The sequence below is a fragment of the Balaenoptera musculus genome, chromosome 13 (assembly GCF_009873245.2).
Source record: "Balaenoptera musculus isolate JJ_BM4_2016_0621 chromosome 13, mBalMus1.pri.v3, whole genome shotgun sequence".
Lineage (NCBI taxonomy): Eukaryota > Metazoa > Chordata > Mammalia > Artiodactyla > Balaenopteridae > Balaenoptera > Balaenoptera musculus.
Genome location: NC_045797.1, coordinates 38,733,080 through 38,754,502, shown reverse-complemented (window position 1 = coordinate 38,754,502; position 21,423 = coordinate 38,733,080). Strand labels below are relative to the sequence as shown.

Below are 21,423 nucleotides of genomic sequence, written 5' to 3'. Positions count from 1 at the left end.
CAATCCTATAACCTGTGCTTTAGATTTCATTCTTTCTCCTTTACTCATTACTCCCTTCCTCTCAATCATCACCAATTTCTCCTTCACTAGTGAGTCAGTCTTATCTTTTACAAACATGCCTTAATCTGACCCTCTATAAACAAAACAAAACTGCAGTACCAGAGACTGCTGGTAATTACTCATATCCAATTTCTTCTCTACTTCTACAGCACATATTTAAATTCCATTTCTCAAATTGTATTTCTCAGCCCCCTTGTGGAGGCCATACGGAAAACAGACTGTGACCAGAAGGAATGTATTCCACTTTCAGGTCTGGCGCATAAAAATCTCCCATTCGTGGGCTTCCCTGGTGGCACAGTGGTTGAGAATCCGCCTGCCAATGCAGGGGACACGGGTTCGAGCCCTGGTCTGGGAGGATCCACATGCCGCGGAGCAACTCGGCCCGTGAGCCACAGCTACTGAGCCTGCACGTCTGGAGCCTATGTTCCACAACAAGAGAGGCCGCGATAGTGAGAGGCCCACGCACCGCGATGAAGAGTGGCCCCCGCTTGCCGCAACTAGAGAAAGCCCTCGCACAGAAACGAAGGCCCAACGCAGCCAAAAAAAAAAAAAAAAAAAAATCTCCCATTCGTGATTCTCTACCCTCTTTCCTTTTCCAAGATGACTTTCAAATCCACATGTTGGTGCTACAAGATAGAAGGCATCTAGGCTCCTGAATTACTTCTGGAAGAAAGCCACTCAACTCACATTGGATTGTGACTCAAGTGATAAATAACCTTTGTGTTAACCTGTTGAGATGGAGGTGGTAGCGACAGCCCTTAGCCTAAGACAACCTCACATCCCCCTCCAGCTATTGCCCCATTTGTTTCCTTTAACAGTCTTCAAAGAGTTGTATATACTCATCCTTTCCATCATTCTCTTCTCAACCTCCTCCAATTCAGCTTTCATTCCCACCATTCCACTGACATGACTCTCATCAAGATGACCTTCATCTCGCCAAATCCAAGGTCATTTCTTTATTCTCATCTTTTGCAGTCTCTCAGCATCATTTAACACAGCTGACCACTTCCATTCTTTTTGAAACAGTCTCTTGGTTTTCCTCTTCTTTCACTGGCAGCCCCTTCTTTTCTACCAGCCTTCCTGGGTTCTTTTTAATTTTTTTTCTCTGTGCTTCTTTTTTTTTTTTTTTTTTTAAATGAAATGCTGCTGACTCACACATCTTTATTTCTAACTTTGACCTTGCCCCTTAGCTTAGTTCTATATATTCAACTACCTACTCAGATATCTAATAGGCACCTGTAACTTAACAAGTCTAAAACACAACTCCTGGTTTTCCCTCTCAAACCTTTCTCTCACCAGCCTTCCCTTTTACCTTGTTGCTCAGACCAAAAATGTGAGTTATCCCTGATTCCTTTTTTTCCCCTTCCATCTGCATCCAATCCATCAGCAAGTCCTTCAGGCTCTGACACCCAAATCTTACTGAATATGACCCTTTTTCACCATCTCCTCTGCTAAAACATAAGTCCAAACCACTTTTACTTCTCCCTTGGGTGACTGCAACAGCCCCTCTGCCACTCTGCTTTCACTCCTGCCCCTGGTTAGCATACAGTGCCCCTAGCAGTTTAATACATCAGCCAGAGTAAACATCTCGAAATGGAATCATAAATCAATCACGTGCTTAAAACTCTCCAGTAGGTTCCTGTGTGCACCTGGAATAAAATCCATCCTCCTCACCATGGCCTACAAAGCCCTACGTGATCTGGCTCCTGCTTATCTCTTCAACCTCATTCAGTTTGGTTTGGTCCCTCTGGTGTTTCAGTCCCTCACATAAGCTCTTTCCTGTCTCAAGGACTTTGCACTTGGTGTTCCTCGCACTGGAATGCTCTTTCCCTGAATCTTTCCGTGGATGTCTCTTTCTTATTCCTCAGGACTCCGCTCAAATGTCCCCTCCTCAGAGTATCCCTCTCCCTCAGTCACTTTCTATCCCATTACCTCATTTTCTTGACAGCAATAAAGAAACAAAATAGTTTAATAATAGTATTTTAGATGATCTTATTTGCTAACACGCTTGATGTCTTTCATGTGAGACAGAGCTGTGTGAAGGCAGAGACTTTGTCTTTTTTTTTTAAATTGAGGAATAGCTGATTATCTTATTAGTGTTCATGCCACAATCTAAACAGCACCTGGCACAGAATATATATTTGTTGGACTGAATAAATAGTATCAAAAACTGTAAGCCCTTGAGGAATAGTACCATGTGTTACATTATAATCCCTACCAACTAGCTGCCAATCATCTTTACAGTAATAAACTATTTTCCCCCCACATAAGTCCGAAAAAAAATAAAAGCCACTACTCACATTTGTTGTTGTTTTTAGTCCATCCATCACCTTGTCTTGTAATCTTCCTTTTTTTCTAATTAAGTTTATCCTGCACAAGTGAAATATTTTCACTTTTCAGATGTGGACTGGATCTTTGAAAAAAGGGTTCAGCAAGTTTCTAAAATAGTGAAAGGATTTTCAAAAAAGCCTTTAAAAAGGTGAGATAATATAAATCTATAGCTTATTCATGTGACAAATAAAAATAGCCCTGGAAATAAATACAAACATGCCATCCTATTAGTGAGGAGGTTTAAATAAGCGAGTCTTTGAAAAATAAAAATAAAATGAATTCAAAATTCTGTAGTGTGACTAAATCTCATAAGATCCAGCTTGTGATTTCATAGATTGGAGTGGTTTTAGGACTAGTTTGGGGTCCTGCAACTGGGACAGATTCTGTTTGGCCCAGAACTCTTCAGTAAGCAAACATTATTGTGTCCTATTAAGAAGCACCTAAAACCAATCAATTTCTGGAGGTGAAATATAAACAAATACACACAAAATATTTTCCATTCCTATTCGTCTCTCATCCTCCTGTTGGATTCTTAAACATTTATGCTTAGTTCATTCATATAGTTCTCACATTTGGGGTTGTAAGGGTAAATACAAGTCTAAAATAATTAAATTTAAAAATGTGCCTGGTGCCAAAAATAACAAAGAACATTACCCCCTCTCTTTTCATTTAGCAATTCTTTGAGAAAAATAGAAGCTATAAATGATTTCTCTCTTTGAGATGTATGTACACCTTTTAAAAAGCTAAACAAGCTTCTTGCCAGTTTTGCACCCCCTTAAGATCTTTCTTGGGGGCCTTTGAGCTATCTCTTTGAAATGTGAATATCAAGGAGGATGGTGCCCCATCTCTCTGTCTCTGTGGGAGTTTAAACCTTGGCTTTTGGCTCCAAGATGTAACTTCCTATTTTTTTTCCTTGGGAGAAGGACAACAGGTATGTAATTGATTGCATCTGTCTGATTACATAAACGAGTGAGATTTCTTCTCTTTGCAATCTCTTTAGTGCATCACAGTATGGTTTAATGCTTATTCTATAATAAAACTGTTTCATTCTTTTCTACTTTTCTATATTTTGTGGAGAGGATGTTTTGGGCGTGGCAGGAGAGTTTATTTTTAATTAATTCCCCAACTGGGTCCTCCAGTTTTGGCACTTGTATGGCTGATATTTCCCATTGCCCCTCCATACTTATTTTACGCAGTAAAGGATAGTGGAAAGAGCATGGAGCTTTTGGAGTCAGAAAACCCTGAGTTTAAACTGTTCTTTTTTTTTTTTTTTTTTTTAGTAGCATTCTGAGGTATGAACAAGTTACTTAACTTCTCTGAACCCTGACTGCCTCATCTATAAAATGAGGATAATAATACATTATAAGGTAACTAAACTAACACAAAGAAGGTTCTTTACACATGAAGGAAACAAAGTTAACTTAGATTCCTTTAGCATACTAAACTTTCGTCCTCCTTTCCACGTGGGTAACTCTGTCAAACCCCAAGGCAGTGTCCCCGTCATTAATCTTGAGCACACTGAGTGATGAGGCAACGAACTCACACTGCAGACCTCACGAGTTTAAAAAGTTTTAGTTTGTAAAGTACGTTAACAGAACAATTGAGATGATGCAAAGGGATAAGATCAGACTGCTGGGGTCCCCGTATGCAAATACCTTAATTACAGGCGCGCAGACGCCGCTGCAGCTTCCGCACTTCCCCTCGAGGGCGCTCCGGGACGCCCGCGCTGCGCCGCCCGCCGGCGCGGGGGCGGAGATTTGCATGTGCGAAATCAGGAAGAGGGGGAACCACCCAACGAAAACCCCAGCTGTCCTTACCCCAGCCTGGGAGGACGGGCCCCACTTCGCCGCCCGGCCCGCCCCCAAGTGCTCGCGGGCGGCCGGCCCTCTAGACGTCACCGCACCCTCCCACCCGCTCCTGAACTTTAAGCCACGCGCCCAAGAACACCCTGGAGGAGGGGGATTTCTCAGTAGCCGGCGGCTTTCGCACGCTCGGGGCCGTCACCTCCCGGCTCCCAGCGTTCCCTGCGCTCCCGAAGGTCCCGCGCTCGCGCTTCCACGACAAGGTCCCAAGCCCACTGGGGCTCCGGGAGAGCGGGGGCGGGGCACGGGCGGGGCACGGGCACGGGCGGGGCGGGGCGCGGGCCGCTGAGAGCGGACGCACGCGCGCCGGTCGCAAGACGCTCCGCCCCCGCCCCAGCCCGGGGGAAGCGGCTGCGAGAAGCTTACGTCAGCCGCGGGAAGTCCCCCTCCCGCCGGGCTGTTCGCCTCTCGGGCCGACCTGCCCTCAGCTGTAGCAGCGCTCCGCCTCCTGGCTCCTGCACCCTGGACGGGCAACGCAGGGTGACCGGAGCGCGAGAATTAAGCGGGTGGGAAGGTGTGAGCCGCAAACCCAGAGGAGGGCGGGAAGGAGGAAGAGGAGGCCCCGGGGTTGGTCAGGGGGACTGGGGATCCCGCCGGCAGAGGTCCCTTGGCCGCCTGACTGACTGACGGGCTGATTGACTGCAGCGGCCTCGGGTCCGGACGCTCGGAGCGGGGCGGCGCGGTGAGCGGAGCCATGGCCTCGGGTGAGTGTTCTCGGCGCTGGCTACCGAGGGCCGGGCGCGGGCCTGGCCCTGACGGCGGGGGCGGGGGAGGAGCGCGTCCGAGGCTCTTGCCGCTCAGGGTTTCGGGCGCTCAATTTTGGTTGTGACTCATTCTGTCTTTAAAATCGCCTCTGGCAAACTGTCAACCTTTTTAAAAAGTAAGCTGGTTCAGGGTTTGCGTGCGAAATCACAGTCACGCTCTGTAGTTTGATTCCATTATAATAGCCGGAGCCTTAGAGTTTCCCAAAGACTTGGTTTTTGGATTAGGGAAGTAATAAGAATCTAAATAAAGGAGGACGAAGATTTCCCGTATTTAAAAATTGATTTAAATTGAAATGGTGGTTTTACATTTTAGAACAGGAACGAGGAACCTTCCGACCTCAGGAGAGGTATATCTTTTTTAGTTTAATTTCATCAATTGCCAAGAGGTGATCGCTGTCGTGCTGACAGTTGGACAAAATGCGGTGCGGCTTTAAAAATCACCAGTGGTATTTTAACAGGTCTTAAGTGGAAATGTTGCTTCAACAAAGTGGATCATTTTTACTGTAAAGTGCGTACTTTCTAATTTATGGTACAGAAGTCGAGTTTTGTTTTGTTTTCCTTTGTTGGAAAGAAGGGGAAAAGAGGATTTTTAGAATTCCTGTGCTTTAAAATATGAGTAAGAATGAAAACAACTTTCTGTCACTTATGTGAATACTTATTTTTTGTCAATAAATGCGTGGATCTCTTGCTTTGGGGGAAACCAGTTTACCAAGAAACTGCTTAAAGGGTTAGGGAGGGAGCCTCACATCCAGCCATGGTTCAGGTCTGCCTGTAATCTAAGGGAAGTAAATCAGGTAGACTGCATTCGAGTGGGACCTTTACAGAAGTCTGGAAAGGTTTATGGGGGCACTTTCCCGGCAGAGGGAGCAGCGTGAGCAGAGGCTGAGGGACCTAAAAGTGTGGATTAACCTTGTGCTAGGAGGCTAAAGAGGGAGGCTTGTTTATGCTTGACCCGCATCCTCCCAACTCCCTGGTTCAGTGACCCTCAGTAGAAGGCTGATGAGTAGCGGAGAAGAGGAAGTAGAAAGCATAAAGGACTTTTTTTTTTAAAGGGTTGAGCAGAACAAAGCCATAGCTAGTGCTGTAGGCTGAAAAGGAAATTGGGGTGGTTCACATGACATTTGATTTCAGTTTGTCTGTGGTTTTCATGTGAGAATACAAATGTAGTTTAAAATATTTCAACTTTCTCTTTAGCCACCTAAGTGACCCTAAACTTTCAGATAATCTTGTAAATTCATAAATTCAAACCGTGTTTAGATTAAAAGTTCAAAGTGACTTGAAATACTTGGTTAATTTATTGATTATCAGAAAGATTTTGTATGAAAGTTAAAGAAGGGCCAGCATTATAAGAAAAAAAAGTCAGCCTTCTGGTAATTTAACCAAACTTTGTTGATATATGGCATGAATGTAATACTCCTAATTCTTTCAAAAGAGAAAGAAAAGAATTAGCCATTTATATAGAGTATCCTAAGACCCACATCATTTAAAAATGTGATACAATTTAAACTTGTTTAATGACACTATATTTTGTCCTATTGTGAGGACTGATTTCCTAAATTGAAGGGGAAAAAATTTAAAGGAATGGAAAGTTGTAGGGTAATTTTCTTTTCCTTTTTTTCCTGTTTTCTGGAGTTGCATTAAAATGGGACTGTTTAAAATATAACAAGTTATTTAAGTTGTAATTCAATTGTCTGAAAACTGCTGAGGAAAAGTCTGGGTTTCCTTAATCACTCATAAAGACCTTAGACAAAAAGATTCACAAAATTATAAACTCCCATCCTGTTTTGAAACAGTAATTTAACCGAAAGAGTAACAACAACAACAACAAAACTTTTGCTTAATTAGTTTATCATTGTCTAATTTAGAGTCTGTTTGTAGTAAAGTTGTATAAAACCTCAAAAAGTATTTTTATTGATTACCAAGCATTTAAGACCATTTCTCACCGGATGTAATATGTAAATAGGTGTCTGTAGTTGAATATATGATCTGTATAATGTGAAAGTAAGAGATCATTATTTCATAAATAAAATTATATAAGTACCATGAATAACTGGGACTTTATGTATGATTCTAAATTTTGTTCAATTAAATTATATTATTTAGGATTTCACAGCTCGAGTTCTATTAAGCTATCTTTATTGCTTTTTTTAAAAAAAATTACACCTTGGTTCCAGTCTTTTGACACAATTAATGAGGACAGGCATTAAGAAAAATGTTCTCAGTCCTATCCAAGGTATGCATAGACAGTCATTACTCTTGTATATTTATGATTCTGTCCTGTTTAATGTAAATAAAATTAGCTCTTTTTTTGTCTGAATTTAAAGCTTCTCATTGTTCCAGTAGAAAGTGCAAATGTTCCTGTGTGCGCATAGCTCTGTTTACTAATAAATAGTACTGTCTTTGGTAAAATATGTTTTAAAATTTAGGTAATTTATTTTTATTTACAGTTTTAAAAATTATTATTTTTTAAATTGGAGTATAATTGATTTACAGTATTGTTTAGTTTCACATGTACAGCATAGTGATTCGGGTTTTTTTACAGATTATATTCCATCGTGGGTTATTACAAAATATTGGGTATAATTCCCTGTGCTGTACGGTAAATCCTTGTTGCTTATCTATTTTATGTATAGCATATTCACAGTTTTCTTTAGTGTAGTTCTGCTACGTCACATAATAGGAAGTACACAAAGAAATTGTGTTTGTTATCGCACTACTTACCAACTTTGTAGTGTAAATTGCAAGAGAACTGTTTCTCTTGAGTAAGGGGGAAAAATCAATGTAGTATGACACAATTTAATCTTTAATGAAAAACTGGAGCTGGAATTGATAGGTAAAGACAGTGATTTATTTTTTTAGTAGAAGACTGAACACATAAACATGAAGGCTGCTTCAGAAATGCAACACATGAAAATGTAGAGATAACAGTAGTATAAAAGAATTAAGATGATATATGATAGACATAGAGTGAAGGGAATGAGCAAGTGAAATGACTAGGGAGGAATCATGATGAGTCATAATTGGGAACATCTGGGGTGTGTGTAGTATCTTTCTCAAATATAATTTGAGGGACTCAGAGTTTCCTTTCATTCCATCTTTCTTTCATCTGTGTTTTCTGCAAATGATTGTGTTTGTAAGCACATGACCCAAATAATTGCATGGGATGTACTTATAGTAAAAAATTATTTGTTTAATTCGTATTTAAATGGGCATCCTATAATTTTTATTTTTAAATCTGACAGTCTTAATCCAGACAGATGATTTGGCCCTGCCATCTGTTTTTAATTTAGTTTCTCTACTTTTTTCACCCTGGAAGTTAAAATTTTTTTTCAGGACTTATTCGTCCACCCCACACCCCAACAGCAGTGGAATCTCTAGCAGTAAAATCTCTTTGCCAAAATTTTTTACATCTTTTATTTACCTTGTGGTGCATACATCAAATACTCATCTGCAAATTCCCTTACTTGGATTCTTAAAGCCCAGATGAGAGAGTCAGCCTGATATATTGGAGTAAACCTGGATTTTAGTCCATGATGGACCTGGGTTGGTTTTTATTCCAGTTCTGCCACTCTGTGATTTGAAAATGGGTATAACTACTGCAGAGTCTTAATAGGAGCAAATGAGGTAATGCATGCCCATAAATGTTAGTTTTCTTCTGTACTGGAGCTGTTTTGGGACTCAGACCTCTAGGAAACAGGAGATCCTAGAAACACTTGGCACTTAATACTATTTAAGTATCCTGATGATTCTAGAATTTTACAAAACCTTAAGGTTTCATAAAAATAGACTAGACCAGATGCTAGATAGAAAATATATCTTTCAAGAATATGTAAGCATGCCCATTTACTTTTAAATAATTTGAAGTGGTTTTGTGTATATTTAAACTAGGGGAGTAGAAGTTGACAGTGATGTTTGGAGGCAGTCTCCTTTGTCCACTTAAATGATGGTAAGCATTCTGAAGAAGAAAGTAAATAAAAAATTGCTTAGTAAATAAACCATGTGTCCTTTTGCTAATTTGATTGATATAACTTATCCTTCCTTTGATTTCTTTTGCACCTTCTGTGTTAGTCTTTTTCTGTCTTTATGGGAATAGGCTTGAGTTTTCCTTGCCCTTTTGTTAATTGGATACAATTCTGTGTAGGAAGTGGTAACTCTAAATTTTTATCATAATTGGGAAGAAATGGAAATACTCAGCTGTGTCTTAAGGTAAAGAAGGTCATCAACATAATTCAGTTGGGTTTGAGGAAAGAAGAACAGGTCTTTTCTTTTTCTCCAAAGTGAGTAGAGGTGATATTTAGAAAAGTATATATTGGTAGCTCCATTTGCTCCTTTGGGTCTCAGGCAATCTGTTATCCTGTACTTCAGTGAATGAGATTCAGTCTCTAGTCAGTTATTCAAAACTGTGGTGTTCACACATTGGCATGCTGTCTTGTAAGAAGTGTTACTGATGATAGTTAAAATATTAATTTTGTAAAAGATTTATTTTAAATATCAGTGCAGTTGAAGGCTATTTCTGTAATAGTGCTTTTTTTCTCTTGCTTGCATTTGGGTAAGCTTTTTAGAGTGGGAGAGAGTTACAGGTAGTCAGAATTCCTCCACCTAGTCTATCCATCACCTGGCTCATCCTTGTACATGAATTTTGGGGTTGCTTCTCCAGATATGTGCGTTGTTGTTGCCACTTCTTTATGTTTTAGGGCAATGGTTCTTAATCAAGAGTGTGTTCAAATTGCTTGGAAAGTTTTTTTCAGAAACAAGTCTGGGCTTTAGATGGATTTCTATCTCTATTCAGCAGATCTCAGGTGGGGTCAGGACATGTATGTTTTTTGAAAAAGCTACCTAGGTGATTCTGATATATAGCCCCAATATGAACTTTGTTTCAGGAATTTCATTGGATCTAAATACTCACTTGCCTGTGCCAAGATGCATTATCTTCTTAAACTAAGTTGCATTTATTTTAGCTTATTTGCTATATCAGTTATTGTGACTTTATCCGCAGCTGCTTTTATGCTGCTTGTTCTTTGAATTTGACCCCCCTGGGATCCCAGCTGTCATATTTGCTAATGTCATTCATAATTTCTTTTTCTTATAGCTTTATATAATTTTGAACTTTAGTTTTATCAACTGTAAAATGGGATAATAATTCCTGTCCTGTTTTTATGAGGCTAAAGTTAAGAGGATCAAATGATAAATGTATATTAAAGTGCCTTAAAACAGTGTTTTAATTACTATAATTAACATTTTTTCACTGTGCAATTAATGCTGGTTCCCAGTGCTAGCTGTCTGACAGTTGATCATCCACTTTTATCTTTTATTTCAATGTACGTTCTTTTTTTTTCTTTTTTTTCCAGTGTACTTTCTTTTTTTAATCTTAAAAACTCAAAGAGCACTCTTTCTTGCCTAAGTGCAAATAAAAACATAAATATATCTTGCAAACATTTTGGCTATATTTCAGATGTTATTCTGGTCTGTATGAGCATTTTACAATACTGTTAAAAATTTAGGGGTCAATCCCAGCTGTGCATAATATTGGTTAAAGAAAAGTACAGTAATCAGCTTGTTTAGAACCAACTTTTGAAGACATTTCTATGATTTTCAAAACTGTAGTGATTTGAGATAATCTTAGTTAAGAGTACTCATTTTCTCTACAGTTCCCTGATTTATGTTTTACCAACTTCCACTCCATAGATGATTGCATTTCACCACTTTTTATCTTCAGGAAGGATGGCACTTCAGAACAGGGTACTGAGGAAGGAAGTAAATGATACACTGTACTGATGCATGATATTATAAATGATTTACAGCTGGGAAGTTTTTTTTAAATTATAAATACAGATAAAGAAATTAGAATATGAATAGGTATGAGGAGTATGAAGGTGTAGCGAGTTTAGTACTTACAAAGCACTGTTTTTTTCCTTAGTAGTACAACCTAATAAGGAAAATCTGAATAATTATTAATATAGTCTTTCAATGTTTGCATAATGTACACAAACAAAAAGATCTTTAGATTTTCAGTCATTCATTCCACAGATATTTACTGAATATCTGTGCAAGGCACTGATGAGTAGGACACAATTCCTGCCTTTAGGTAGCTTGAAGAAATAAAACAAGTTGTTTGAAGAAATAAAACAAGTAGCTTTTTTTTCAAGAAGAAATAAAACAGTGAGTCTTCCCTAACTTACAGTTATTTGCAATAATTGCCATAAACAAAACGCTGTGATAGTTTAGAGGAGGGGAAGATTATTTCCAGCTGGGGAATGGAGAATATTACAGTAAACTCTGGTTGTTAGACTTTTTACCAATAAAGAGCTTCTACCATAGAAAGAATAGAGTTCAAGAGTTTTTTTAAGTACTTGATGTTATAACTAATATTTGTCATTTTTAGAATTTAAAACTCTTTAAAAAATGTTTTATTTAATCTTTCAACAACTGCTTTTCTGTTCTCTTGCCTCCAGACTTTTTTCTTAAACACACTTTCTAGTTTAAGGAAGTGTTGTATAACCAATGAAATATTTGAGTGCTCACTTTAAGCCTAGCACTTTTATTCACACTCCTGCCTCAAAAGTTAGCCACTTACCATTAGTGATGTCATTCTATATCAACTTCCCACTAAGACACCTTTAAATAAGCAGTGGGCAGGGATTTATTTGACCTTTAGTTCAACCACAAGGATGATTTAAGATATTACTTAAAAAATACTGTTGAGTATTTTGAACTTCGTTTTCAGAGGAAAATGTACTTTCTTTTAAATACTCCTACAAGGATGTATAAGGATGTGAAATATTTGAAACTGAAATGTGAATTTGATTATTTGAAATATACAAGGATATATAAGGTTGTGAAATTTTTTGTCTTTTTTAATTAATTTTTATTAGAGTATAGTTCACTTACAATGTTGTGTTAGTTTCTCTTGTACCAGCAAAGTGAATCATATATATATACATATATATACAAATATATATCCACTCTTTTTTAGATTCTTTTCTCATATAAGTCATTACAGAGTATTGAGTAGAGTTCCCTGTGCTATACAGTAGGTTCTTTTTTTTTTGGCTGCGCTGGGTCTTTGTTGCTGCGCATGGGCTTTCTCTAGTTGCGGCGAGCGGGGGCTACTCTTCTTGCAGTGCACGGGCTTCTCATTGCAGTGGCTTCTCTTGTTGCAGAGCACAGGCTCTAGGCGTGAGGGCTTCAGTAGTTGCGGCACATGGGCCCCAGAGGGCGCAGGCTTCAGTAGTTGTGGCGTGTGGGCTCAGTAGTTGCGGCACACAGGCTCTAGAGCACAGGCTCAGTAGTTGCCCCGCAGCATGTGGGATCTTCCCAGACCAGGGATCGAACCTGTGTTCCCTGCATTGGCAGGCAGATTCTTAACCACTGGACCACCAGAGAAGTCCTATAGAGTAGATTCTTATTTGTTATCTATTTCATATATAGTAGTGTGTATATGTCAATCCCAATCTCCCAGTTTATCCCTCCCAAGGATGCAAAATTGAAATACTCATCTGCATGCATTACATTTTTCAGTAAAATTGAAATAAGTATTATTAACTTGATTAGGTTAAAGTCAATTTTCCCTGGCTCTGTCTTTTGAATAAACAAATAAGTAGTAAATTCAAGCGCAGGGAGTCTAAACCAAACAGAATAAAATTAAGGATACCAGTAATACTTTACTTAGTAACACAAAGTAGAAAATATGGAGCCATCAATGATTCTTTACTTTCTCTTAACCCTAATGTTCGTTCAGTCACCAAGTACTGTCAATATTATCTTTTAAATAATCCTTCATTCCTATTATCACTACCAAATTTCAGAAATACTCTCATCATTGCCCACATTACTGTAACAGCCTCTGATCACCTTGCTAAACTGATCACCTTGCTTTCTCTTTTCTTTTTAATCTGTCACTGCCACCAGAATTCTTACTCTAAAATGTCAATCAGATCATGTGATTCCCCTGCATAAAACCTTTCATTGATTCTCTGTCACTCATAGAATGAAATCCAAATCTCCAAATGTACTCTGGCTTTGGTTCTCTTTCTAAGGGTGGAAGTGTACTTCATTTCCATTGGGGCTGTATTGTGATTCTTTAGCTCTTTTTTTCTGTGCCTCCACCTTTGGACACACTCTTCCCTTTCTCTAGAATGCCTGCCTTTCTCCCTTCCCCCTCCCCATCCTTTTGCTTCAGTACCTCTTTTTGTCCTTTGACATAGTTAGGCTTTCCTGACTCTTTTGCTCTTATTACAATTTTATGCAGAATTTTGTTAGCATAAACAAAATTTTGTTGCTTCCTCTATAGTCTAATAATTTGTGTTGTTTGCCTCACTATTCTGTAAGATCCTTGAAAGAAGCAGTTGTATATATACTGTCATGGTATTACTATAAATCATTGTTTTCAAGAAAGCATTCAAAATAATAATAGACCATTTACTGAATATTTGTTATATGCCTGACACTTGGTAAGAACCTAACACATGTTATCTCTAATACAGCAACCCTATGTGGTAGGTGCTGTTGTTATTATCTCCATTTTATAGAGTAGGAAACTTAAGAGATATGATATTTCCAGGGTCTTCAATGTTAAGATGTGGCTGAGTAGTACTCAAAAGGCCTCTTCCCCATACTGCACTGATAATACCCACTGTGTTACCCTTTCTGAAGATTTGCTTGCATCATAACAGAGGATAAGCCTTTAGTCAAATAAATGGATATCTTAATTGTGGGAATTTAGAAATCACTAAACTGATTGAGGGAGGGTTTTTTGGGGGGTTCTGGTTTTTGATTTGGGGGTCTTTTTAGTGGAAGACATCTTTATACCCCTGAAATAAAGATACGTTGCTAAGTACCCTACTTGTAAGCACACTTGAGTGTCTTTATTAAATGTCATTTCCTTGATTTGGATAATAAGAGGGGGCAAAAGTGCATATGTTTTAGACAGCTTTATTGACATATAACTAATGTACAATAAATTGCACATGTTGTTTAAAGTATGCAATTTTATAACTTTTGACATATTTATACAATTTTGAGATCATCACCACAATCAAGTAATTAACATGTCTGTCATTCCCCAAAGTTCCCCATCCACTCCACACCCCTATGCTTAGGCAACCAGTGATCTGCTTTCTATCATTATAGATTAGTTTACATATTCTAGAGTTTTATATAAATGGAATCATAACAGTATGTACACTTTTGATCTGGCTTCTTTCACTCAGCATATTTATTTTGAGATTCATCCATGTTGTTCTGTGTATCAGTATTGATTCTAAAGGTACATATTTTGAATTACATTTGTTATAGAAAGTAAATAATTATTTTCTTTTCTTCTGTTGTGTCTTATACTTCAGGTGGGACTGACTGAAAATTCTTTTGAGTGTAAAGTCCCTTCTGGAACTTGTTTTGCTCTACTATGTATAAGTCCTTTAAGATTCCAATGGAGATATAAAAAACTTAACATTTCCTTCTGCAAGGATTTAAATACATTTTCATTTTCAATGAACAGTCTTTTAGTCCACTGTTAAGTCTAATGTAAAATCAAGCAAAGTCACTTTTGGAATATAATATTGTACTTCTGAAGACTATCTTCTTGACCCTTCTGGGAGAATTTTGGGGGAAAACCCTTCTGCTTGGTCTCATGTAAGTGGGTATCTCTGAAGTGGTTATCACAGAACTTCACTCTGGCATTAGTTATAGATATTAAACGATAAAGTGCTAACCAGTAAATATGATTTGAATGACTTGTGTTTACACTGTACGGGAGCTCAATTTGAATGAGAGAGAAGAGTGTCTTTACCACCCAATCTTTGATAATTACATTTCAACCTTGTAATTTAATATTGAGAGGGAAAATTTTTTAGTCTACTGTTTTATAAAAAACAAAACGGTTAAAATCCATTATCATTTCTATTGTAATCTCACCCTCCCCCCTTTTAAAATTTTCAGGTGGATATAACCCATGTATAGAGATAATTGAACAACCCAGGCAGAGGGGAATGCGTTTTAGATACAAATGTGAAGGGCGATCAGCAGGCAGCATTCCAGGGGAGCACAGCACAGACAACAACCGAACGTACCCATCTATCCAGGTAATAGACCATTCTCCTGTGTGTGTGTGTCTCTTAGTTGCTTCATATTTTAGCTACAGCAACTATGTTAAAGACCCAGCTTCTTCACAGTGATCTCCACCAGCTTTTTCTTCCTTTTTCTTCTTTTTAATTGATCTATACTGCATAGAATTCTAGGGACATTTCTTAAGTACAGCATGGATTCTTCATCCCTGTGGATACATTGTGTGTTAATCTAAGTAGAGTGATTCCCAGTGCTTAGTATACACTGGCAGCTCTTGGATGATGATCCCTTTTATGGAACAAAAAGCTAATGAGGAAAAAGCATTCTCTCCTTCCAGAGGTGATCAGAATTGTTCTGTAGATTGAAAACATGCATTTGGGAATTCAATTAGAATTCTTCCTGCAGTCACTTGGTTAATCTAGGGTCTATGTAAAAAGAGAACATTTTTGTCTTTTTTTCCCCCTTACCTTTATTGCCTATCCCTGATACTCTGGGTTGCTTTAACTGATTTGAAATACTGCCACTTTTTTTTTTTTTATTAATTAACTTTTATGGCTGTGTTAATTAATTTTTATGGCTGTGTTGGGTCTTCGTTTCTGCGCGAGGGCTTTCTCTAGTTGTGGCAAGCGGGGGCCACTCTTCATCGCGGTGCGCGGGCCTCTCACTGTCGCGGCCTCTCTTGTTGCGGAGCACAGGCTCCAGACGCGCAGGCTCAGTAGTTGTGGCTCACGGGCCTAGTTGCTCCGTGGCATGTGGGATCCTCCCAGACCAGGACTCGAGCCCGTGTCCCCTGCATTGGCAGGCAGACTCTCAACCACTGTGCCACCAGGGAAGCCCCCGCCACTTTTTAAATATAGTTTTTTCATATTAGCATACATTTTTAAAGCAGTTTGACTTTGGTAATATACTATAATTATAAACTATACTATATTTGTATTTTATATACATTTCCTTCAGTTTTTAATGATTGTTTTTTTTATTCTTTAAATGCCAATTTAAAACCTTAATGGCAGAGTGGATTTTTGAAAAGTGTTATTCAATGTTTCATCAGCAGATCTGAATTCACTATTTTATAACTAGATTAGTTACAGAGTTTACTCTATTGAACTTAAAGGAAATGCTAAGTTATATAACAAGCCAATGGCAGAATTACATATTGAATTACAAATTCCAATCTTCTATCACATTTTTTTGTTAGCAATATGGATTTGAGTTAGATCTAAGTCTTTTTATATAATGTTAAAATGGGAGAGGTGCTAATAAAAGGTAAATAAGAAAACAGTAATCTTCTATTCCTTTAAGAGCGAATTTTAACTCTTCTCCATAATTCAGCTTATTCTATACATTCTCTTTAATATTTCTAAGATCTATATCCTTACCATTCCAGTACGTTCTAAACAACTTTGCAGCTTGAGTTCTACATTAGCCTACCTTATGCTTTTTTTCTTTTTTTCTTTTTTTTTTGGCTGCACCACACGGCTTGCGGGATCTTAGTTCCCCAACCAGGGATCGAACCTGTGACCCTGCAATGGAAGCACGGAATCCTAACCACTGGACCACCAGGGAATTCCCAACCTTACACATTTAAGTTGTTACCTTCTCTTTTATTCAGAAAGGCAATAAATACTTTCTGGTTACTGTTCAAATTAAGTTTAAATTCAAAATTATGGATTTTAATGCCCTTTTACCTGTGAAACCACCTATTCTTACTTAACTGCCTTGCCATTTGTGCTTGCAAATTTGCTAGCTTCCAACCTGAACATTAGCTCATCCCCACATGCTTCCTTCCTCTCCCATGTTTAACTCTTCTCTTCTTTCTCAGTGTTCTGTGCGAAAACTTAATTTTGCAAAACTCAACTTGATTTATTGCCTGTTATACAGTGAACACTTGCAGTATGCTTACTGATTAACAAATATTTTTGTGAAATGAAATGTAATGTATTAAGTAAAATGATCATATTTGTGTGCTATCATTTCCATTATGGTTTAAATATATGCTTTTTCGTTTTTTGGCTGCATTGGGTCTTCGTTGCTGCGCGCGGGCTTTCTCTAGTTGCGGCGAGTGGGGGCTACTCTTTGTTGCGGTGCGTGGGCATCTTATTGCCGTGGCTTCTCTTGTTGTGGAGCACAGGCTCTAGGCGCACCGGCTTCAGTAGTTGCAGCACGCGGGCTCAGTAGTTGTATCTTGTGGGCTCTAGAGCACAGGCTCAGTAGTTGTGGCGCACGGGCTTAGTTGCTCCGTGGCATGTGGGATCTTCCCGGACCAGGGCTCCAACCCGTGTCCCCTGCATTGGCAGGTGGATTCTTAGCCACTGTGCCACCAGGGAAGCCCTAAATATATACTTTGAAGGGATGTTTATGGTATGACAATGAATATAAGAGCATGGCATTCAGTGACTCAACATCTTAGAATTTCCTCATGCTCTGTGATAATATTTTGGTGTAATTTTACTTGTTTTCAAAGGAAAATAAGCAAAAATCAGATGATATGACCAATTGAATTAGGGCACAAAATAATATGCCAAGGAACTGAGAGGTAAATTCTTCTCTACTGGTATTCTCTGTAAAGTTTCATCCAAACTGCAGTTGCCAGTCAATTGGACTTTATTTAGGGCTAACTATATTATATAAATTGAACTCTCATTTTGTAGATCAGTTCTTAATGAGACGTATTTATGGATCATATATTTAATTTCCCCCCTTTTCAGATTATGAACTACTATGGAAAAGGAAAAGTGAGAATTACATTAGTAACAAAGAATGACCCATATAAACCTCATCCTCATGATTTAGTAGGAAAAGACTGCAGAGATGGCTACTATGAAGCAGAATTTGGACAAGAACGTAGACCTTTGTTGTAAGTACACAGTCACAGACATTTTTAGGAATAGAATAAGCATAGAATGAATGCTCTTGATTCCTATCCATGTACCTCTGTTATTTTTTAGCAGAATAAACTAATTCCTCACTGTACTTCTATTTAGTATACATGTACATTTTCTTATCATTTGCATTGGAACTACCCTTTCATTCTTTATTAGTAGACACAGCCCATCATGGTAGCAGGAATACTTCTTTATTGTAACTAAAAGTAAACAAACTTATTTTATGCTGCGATTTTCTTTCTTAGTTTGAACAACTTATGAAAGATTTTGTTTCATAAATTTTTACTCTCTTTTCATTGATAGTTAACTTAAAAATTGCCAGATGTGAGAAAATCAACTGGAAAACTGGAATTATTATTTGAAAAGGGCAGTTATAAAATTAACATACAGCAATAGTTCTAAGATTTTTTAAAAGTATGTAATACTTTGTGTTTGAGGCTGCTGGATGGATCCATTCATCCTATTGGTGAGAGTGTAAATAAATATAATCTTTCCGGTAGGCACTTTAACAACTACATAGCAAAAGCCTGAAAAATATGAATGTCTCTTGAACTAGCAATTCTATTTCTAGGAATTTATCCTGAGGAAATAATTTCTAATTAAGCATGTTCAGAAACTTAGCTATAACGATGTTCATTGAAGCTTTGTTTGTGATGGCAAAAAGTTAGAAGCAATCCAGATAATAAACAAAGGGGGATTAGTTAAATAAACTGGTATATCCATGCAGTGTACTCCTATGTAGCCTTAAAAATAACCTTGCATATATGTCTTTGTATAGAATGATATTCCCAATATTTAGATAAATAAAATAGGGCTTTAAAACAATGTGTGATAAATACTTTTTAAAATTTTCATTTTATATTGGAGTATCGTTGATTAACAATGTTGTTTTAGTTTCAGGTGTACGTGATAAATAATTTTTTCAAAAGTAAACGTACATATACATAGTAGTATAAACACTAAGGTATTGATAGTAGTTGTCTCTGGGTGGAAAGAATTGTGGGGTTTTATGTTCTTTTAACTGGTGTTTATTTTATAATTCATTTTTTGTAACGAACATGTGTTGCCTTTGAGGAAAAATGAAACCAGTTGCAATAGGAAAAGATTAGTAGCCTCCTTAAATACTAGCAGTAACCATTTAGAAAGTATACTTTTAAAATATTCCTCTTTCAGTAACAACACAAAACATAAACTATCTAGTTATACAAACTTGGCAAGAAGTATTTCCTGTTTATATTATTTGACCTCCCAATAGCATTTTACATTGTAGATTACTCCTTTATTGGAACATTATTATTCCTTGATTTCTGATTTAGTGAGAACAAACTCTCCTGTTGTACTTCTTACTTCTCTGACTGTTCTTTCTCAATCCTAGTTACAGGCAGTTAAATTTTTGGACTACCTTAATTATGTCCAGTGATGCCCAATAATGCCTGTTAGGGCTGTCCTACCTTTCCCCTCAATCCAAGATCCTGTTAAGGATCATACATTATTTTTAGGTGTCATGCTTATTTAGTCTCCTTTAATTTAGAACAGTTTCTTGGCCTTTGTTGGTCTTTCATGACATTAACATTTTTGAAGAGTTTAGGTTGTTTTGAAGAATGTTGTTCAATGTGGATTAGTCTGAATGGTTGCTCATGATTATGTCCATGTTACCATGAATAATAATTTCATGTTAACATGAAATAGTTTGGATGAGAAACCTACAGAGGTGATGCTGAATTGTTCTCAAAATAATGTTTTAGGAGATGCGATATTAGTTTTTTCCCATTGGTGATATTAATTGGCATTCTATTGTAAAGAAAAACTTTTCCATCTTCCCCTACCTCAGTTGAAAAACTACCACTATAGACTCATGGATTCTTTTATTCAGTGTATTATAATTGAATGCTAGTCCATTACTAGCACTATTATTTTGATTTTCAAATTGACCCAAACTTGACCAATGCAAGCCCCTTCAGACTGTTTCCTGTGTCCTTTTGACATGTCCCCATCTTTCTTCGAGCACTTCTTTACTTTCTGACACAGCGAAGTGTTCAAGACTTACTTGTACTTTTCTTGCCCAAGCCTTGAAATCTTCAGTTTTTTCTAAGGATCCCTGGTTTCTTTCAGTAGGGAATGGTAATAAGGGTGATTGCCTTTTTGACATATTCTCTTAAATAGCTCAAAAGCACCTCAAATAGAATATGCTCCAAACCATGATCTTACTCTGATCATATATACCTCTTTCCTCTCAGAATTGGTCTTCCAGTGTACCTTGTTTTACTAGTTGCTATAAAAGCAAACATAGGTGTCATCCTTGACACCTCCTCACAGAGGTGCACACGTTGAATTCACTAACAGGTACCTCCTAAATAGGTCTTGAATCTATCCACTTCTCTCAATGACTCCATCACCAACATACTAATTGATCAACTCTGCCATCATAGGTTCCCGTGACATCATGTGTATCTCCTTTATAAAACTTGTCATGATTTCAGTTTAGCATCTTGGTGTGTGATTACTTCATATCTGTTTCACTAGAAAAAAAGTTTCAGCAAACTTTTTCTGTAAGGACCAGATAGTAAATATTTTAGGCTTTGCAGGCCCTGTGGTCTCTGCTGTACCTGCTCAACTCTGCTGTTGTGGCACGAAAGTACCTGTAGATAATATGCCAACAAATCAGTTTGTTCGAGTAAAACTTTATTTACAAGAACAGGTGGTGGGCCAGATTTAGTCCATGGGCTATAGTTTGCCAAACCCTGCTCTAGACTGTAAGCTCCATGAGAGGAGGGATTGTATACTCCCATTACTTACCAGAGTTTTTGGTACATAGTAGGAACCCCAGAACTTGTTGAATGACTATGAATGAATGAGAAATTGATTCATATAATCTCTGTGATCCTTGGTTTCCTCATGTGAGAATTTCAGTGTGTGAATAGGAGTCAAATATGATTATTCAGATGAAACTATCAAGTAGTGTATAAATATATAAAAACAAAGAGTTCTTTAAAATCTTTTGTCAAAGAAAAAGTGAGAACCAACCTAAGAATCTTTCAAAGAAGTGCAATACTTTTGAGGAAGACAATCATGGTTTCAAGGTTTCAAGAAAGGATTACAAGTTCAAGATTTACTTTTTAATTATTGGAGGCAGAAGAAGGAAATGTTAAAGATATTTTAGGTGCTAACAAAATCGCAGGTGTGGTGAATGTGAAGAGCATGAACAATAAGACAACAACGCATGGAGGGGGCAAACAAGGCAAGCGACCTCCTGGTGCAAAGGGCCATGTCAAGTTTGAACAAACAGTAATGTTAGTATAACCAAGTTTTGCTTCCTTATTCACACCCACCCAACTTTAATGATGTCATGGTTTTTCCATGTGGGAACAAGTATGACTGGTGGTGGTAGGGGAGTTCCCCCCACCATCATCTGTACTACACATATGCAAATTAGTAATATTTGTAGCAGTTGAGAAATTT

The 21,423-nt window shown here is 37.8% G+C and overlaps 1 protein-coding gene across 1 annotated transcript in view; it reads left to right on the top strand.

Annotated features, from left to right (window-relative positions):
- Positions 1-4,267: 4,267 nt before the first annotated feature.
- REL (REL proto-oncogene, NF-kB subunit) overlaps positions 4,268-21,423 on the top strand; it is a 39,953-nt gene continuing 22,797 nt past the window's right edge. Inside the window, 3 exon segments of the mRNA XM_036872346.1 lie at positions 4,268-4,957; positions 14,954-15,096; positions 17,788-17,936. Coding sequence (XP_036728241.1) covers positions 4,948-4,957; positions 14,954-15,096; positions 17,788-17,936 — 302 coding nt within the window. The 5' untranslated portion in view covers positions 4,268-4,947.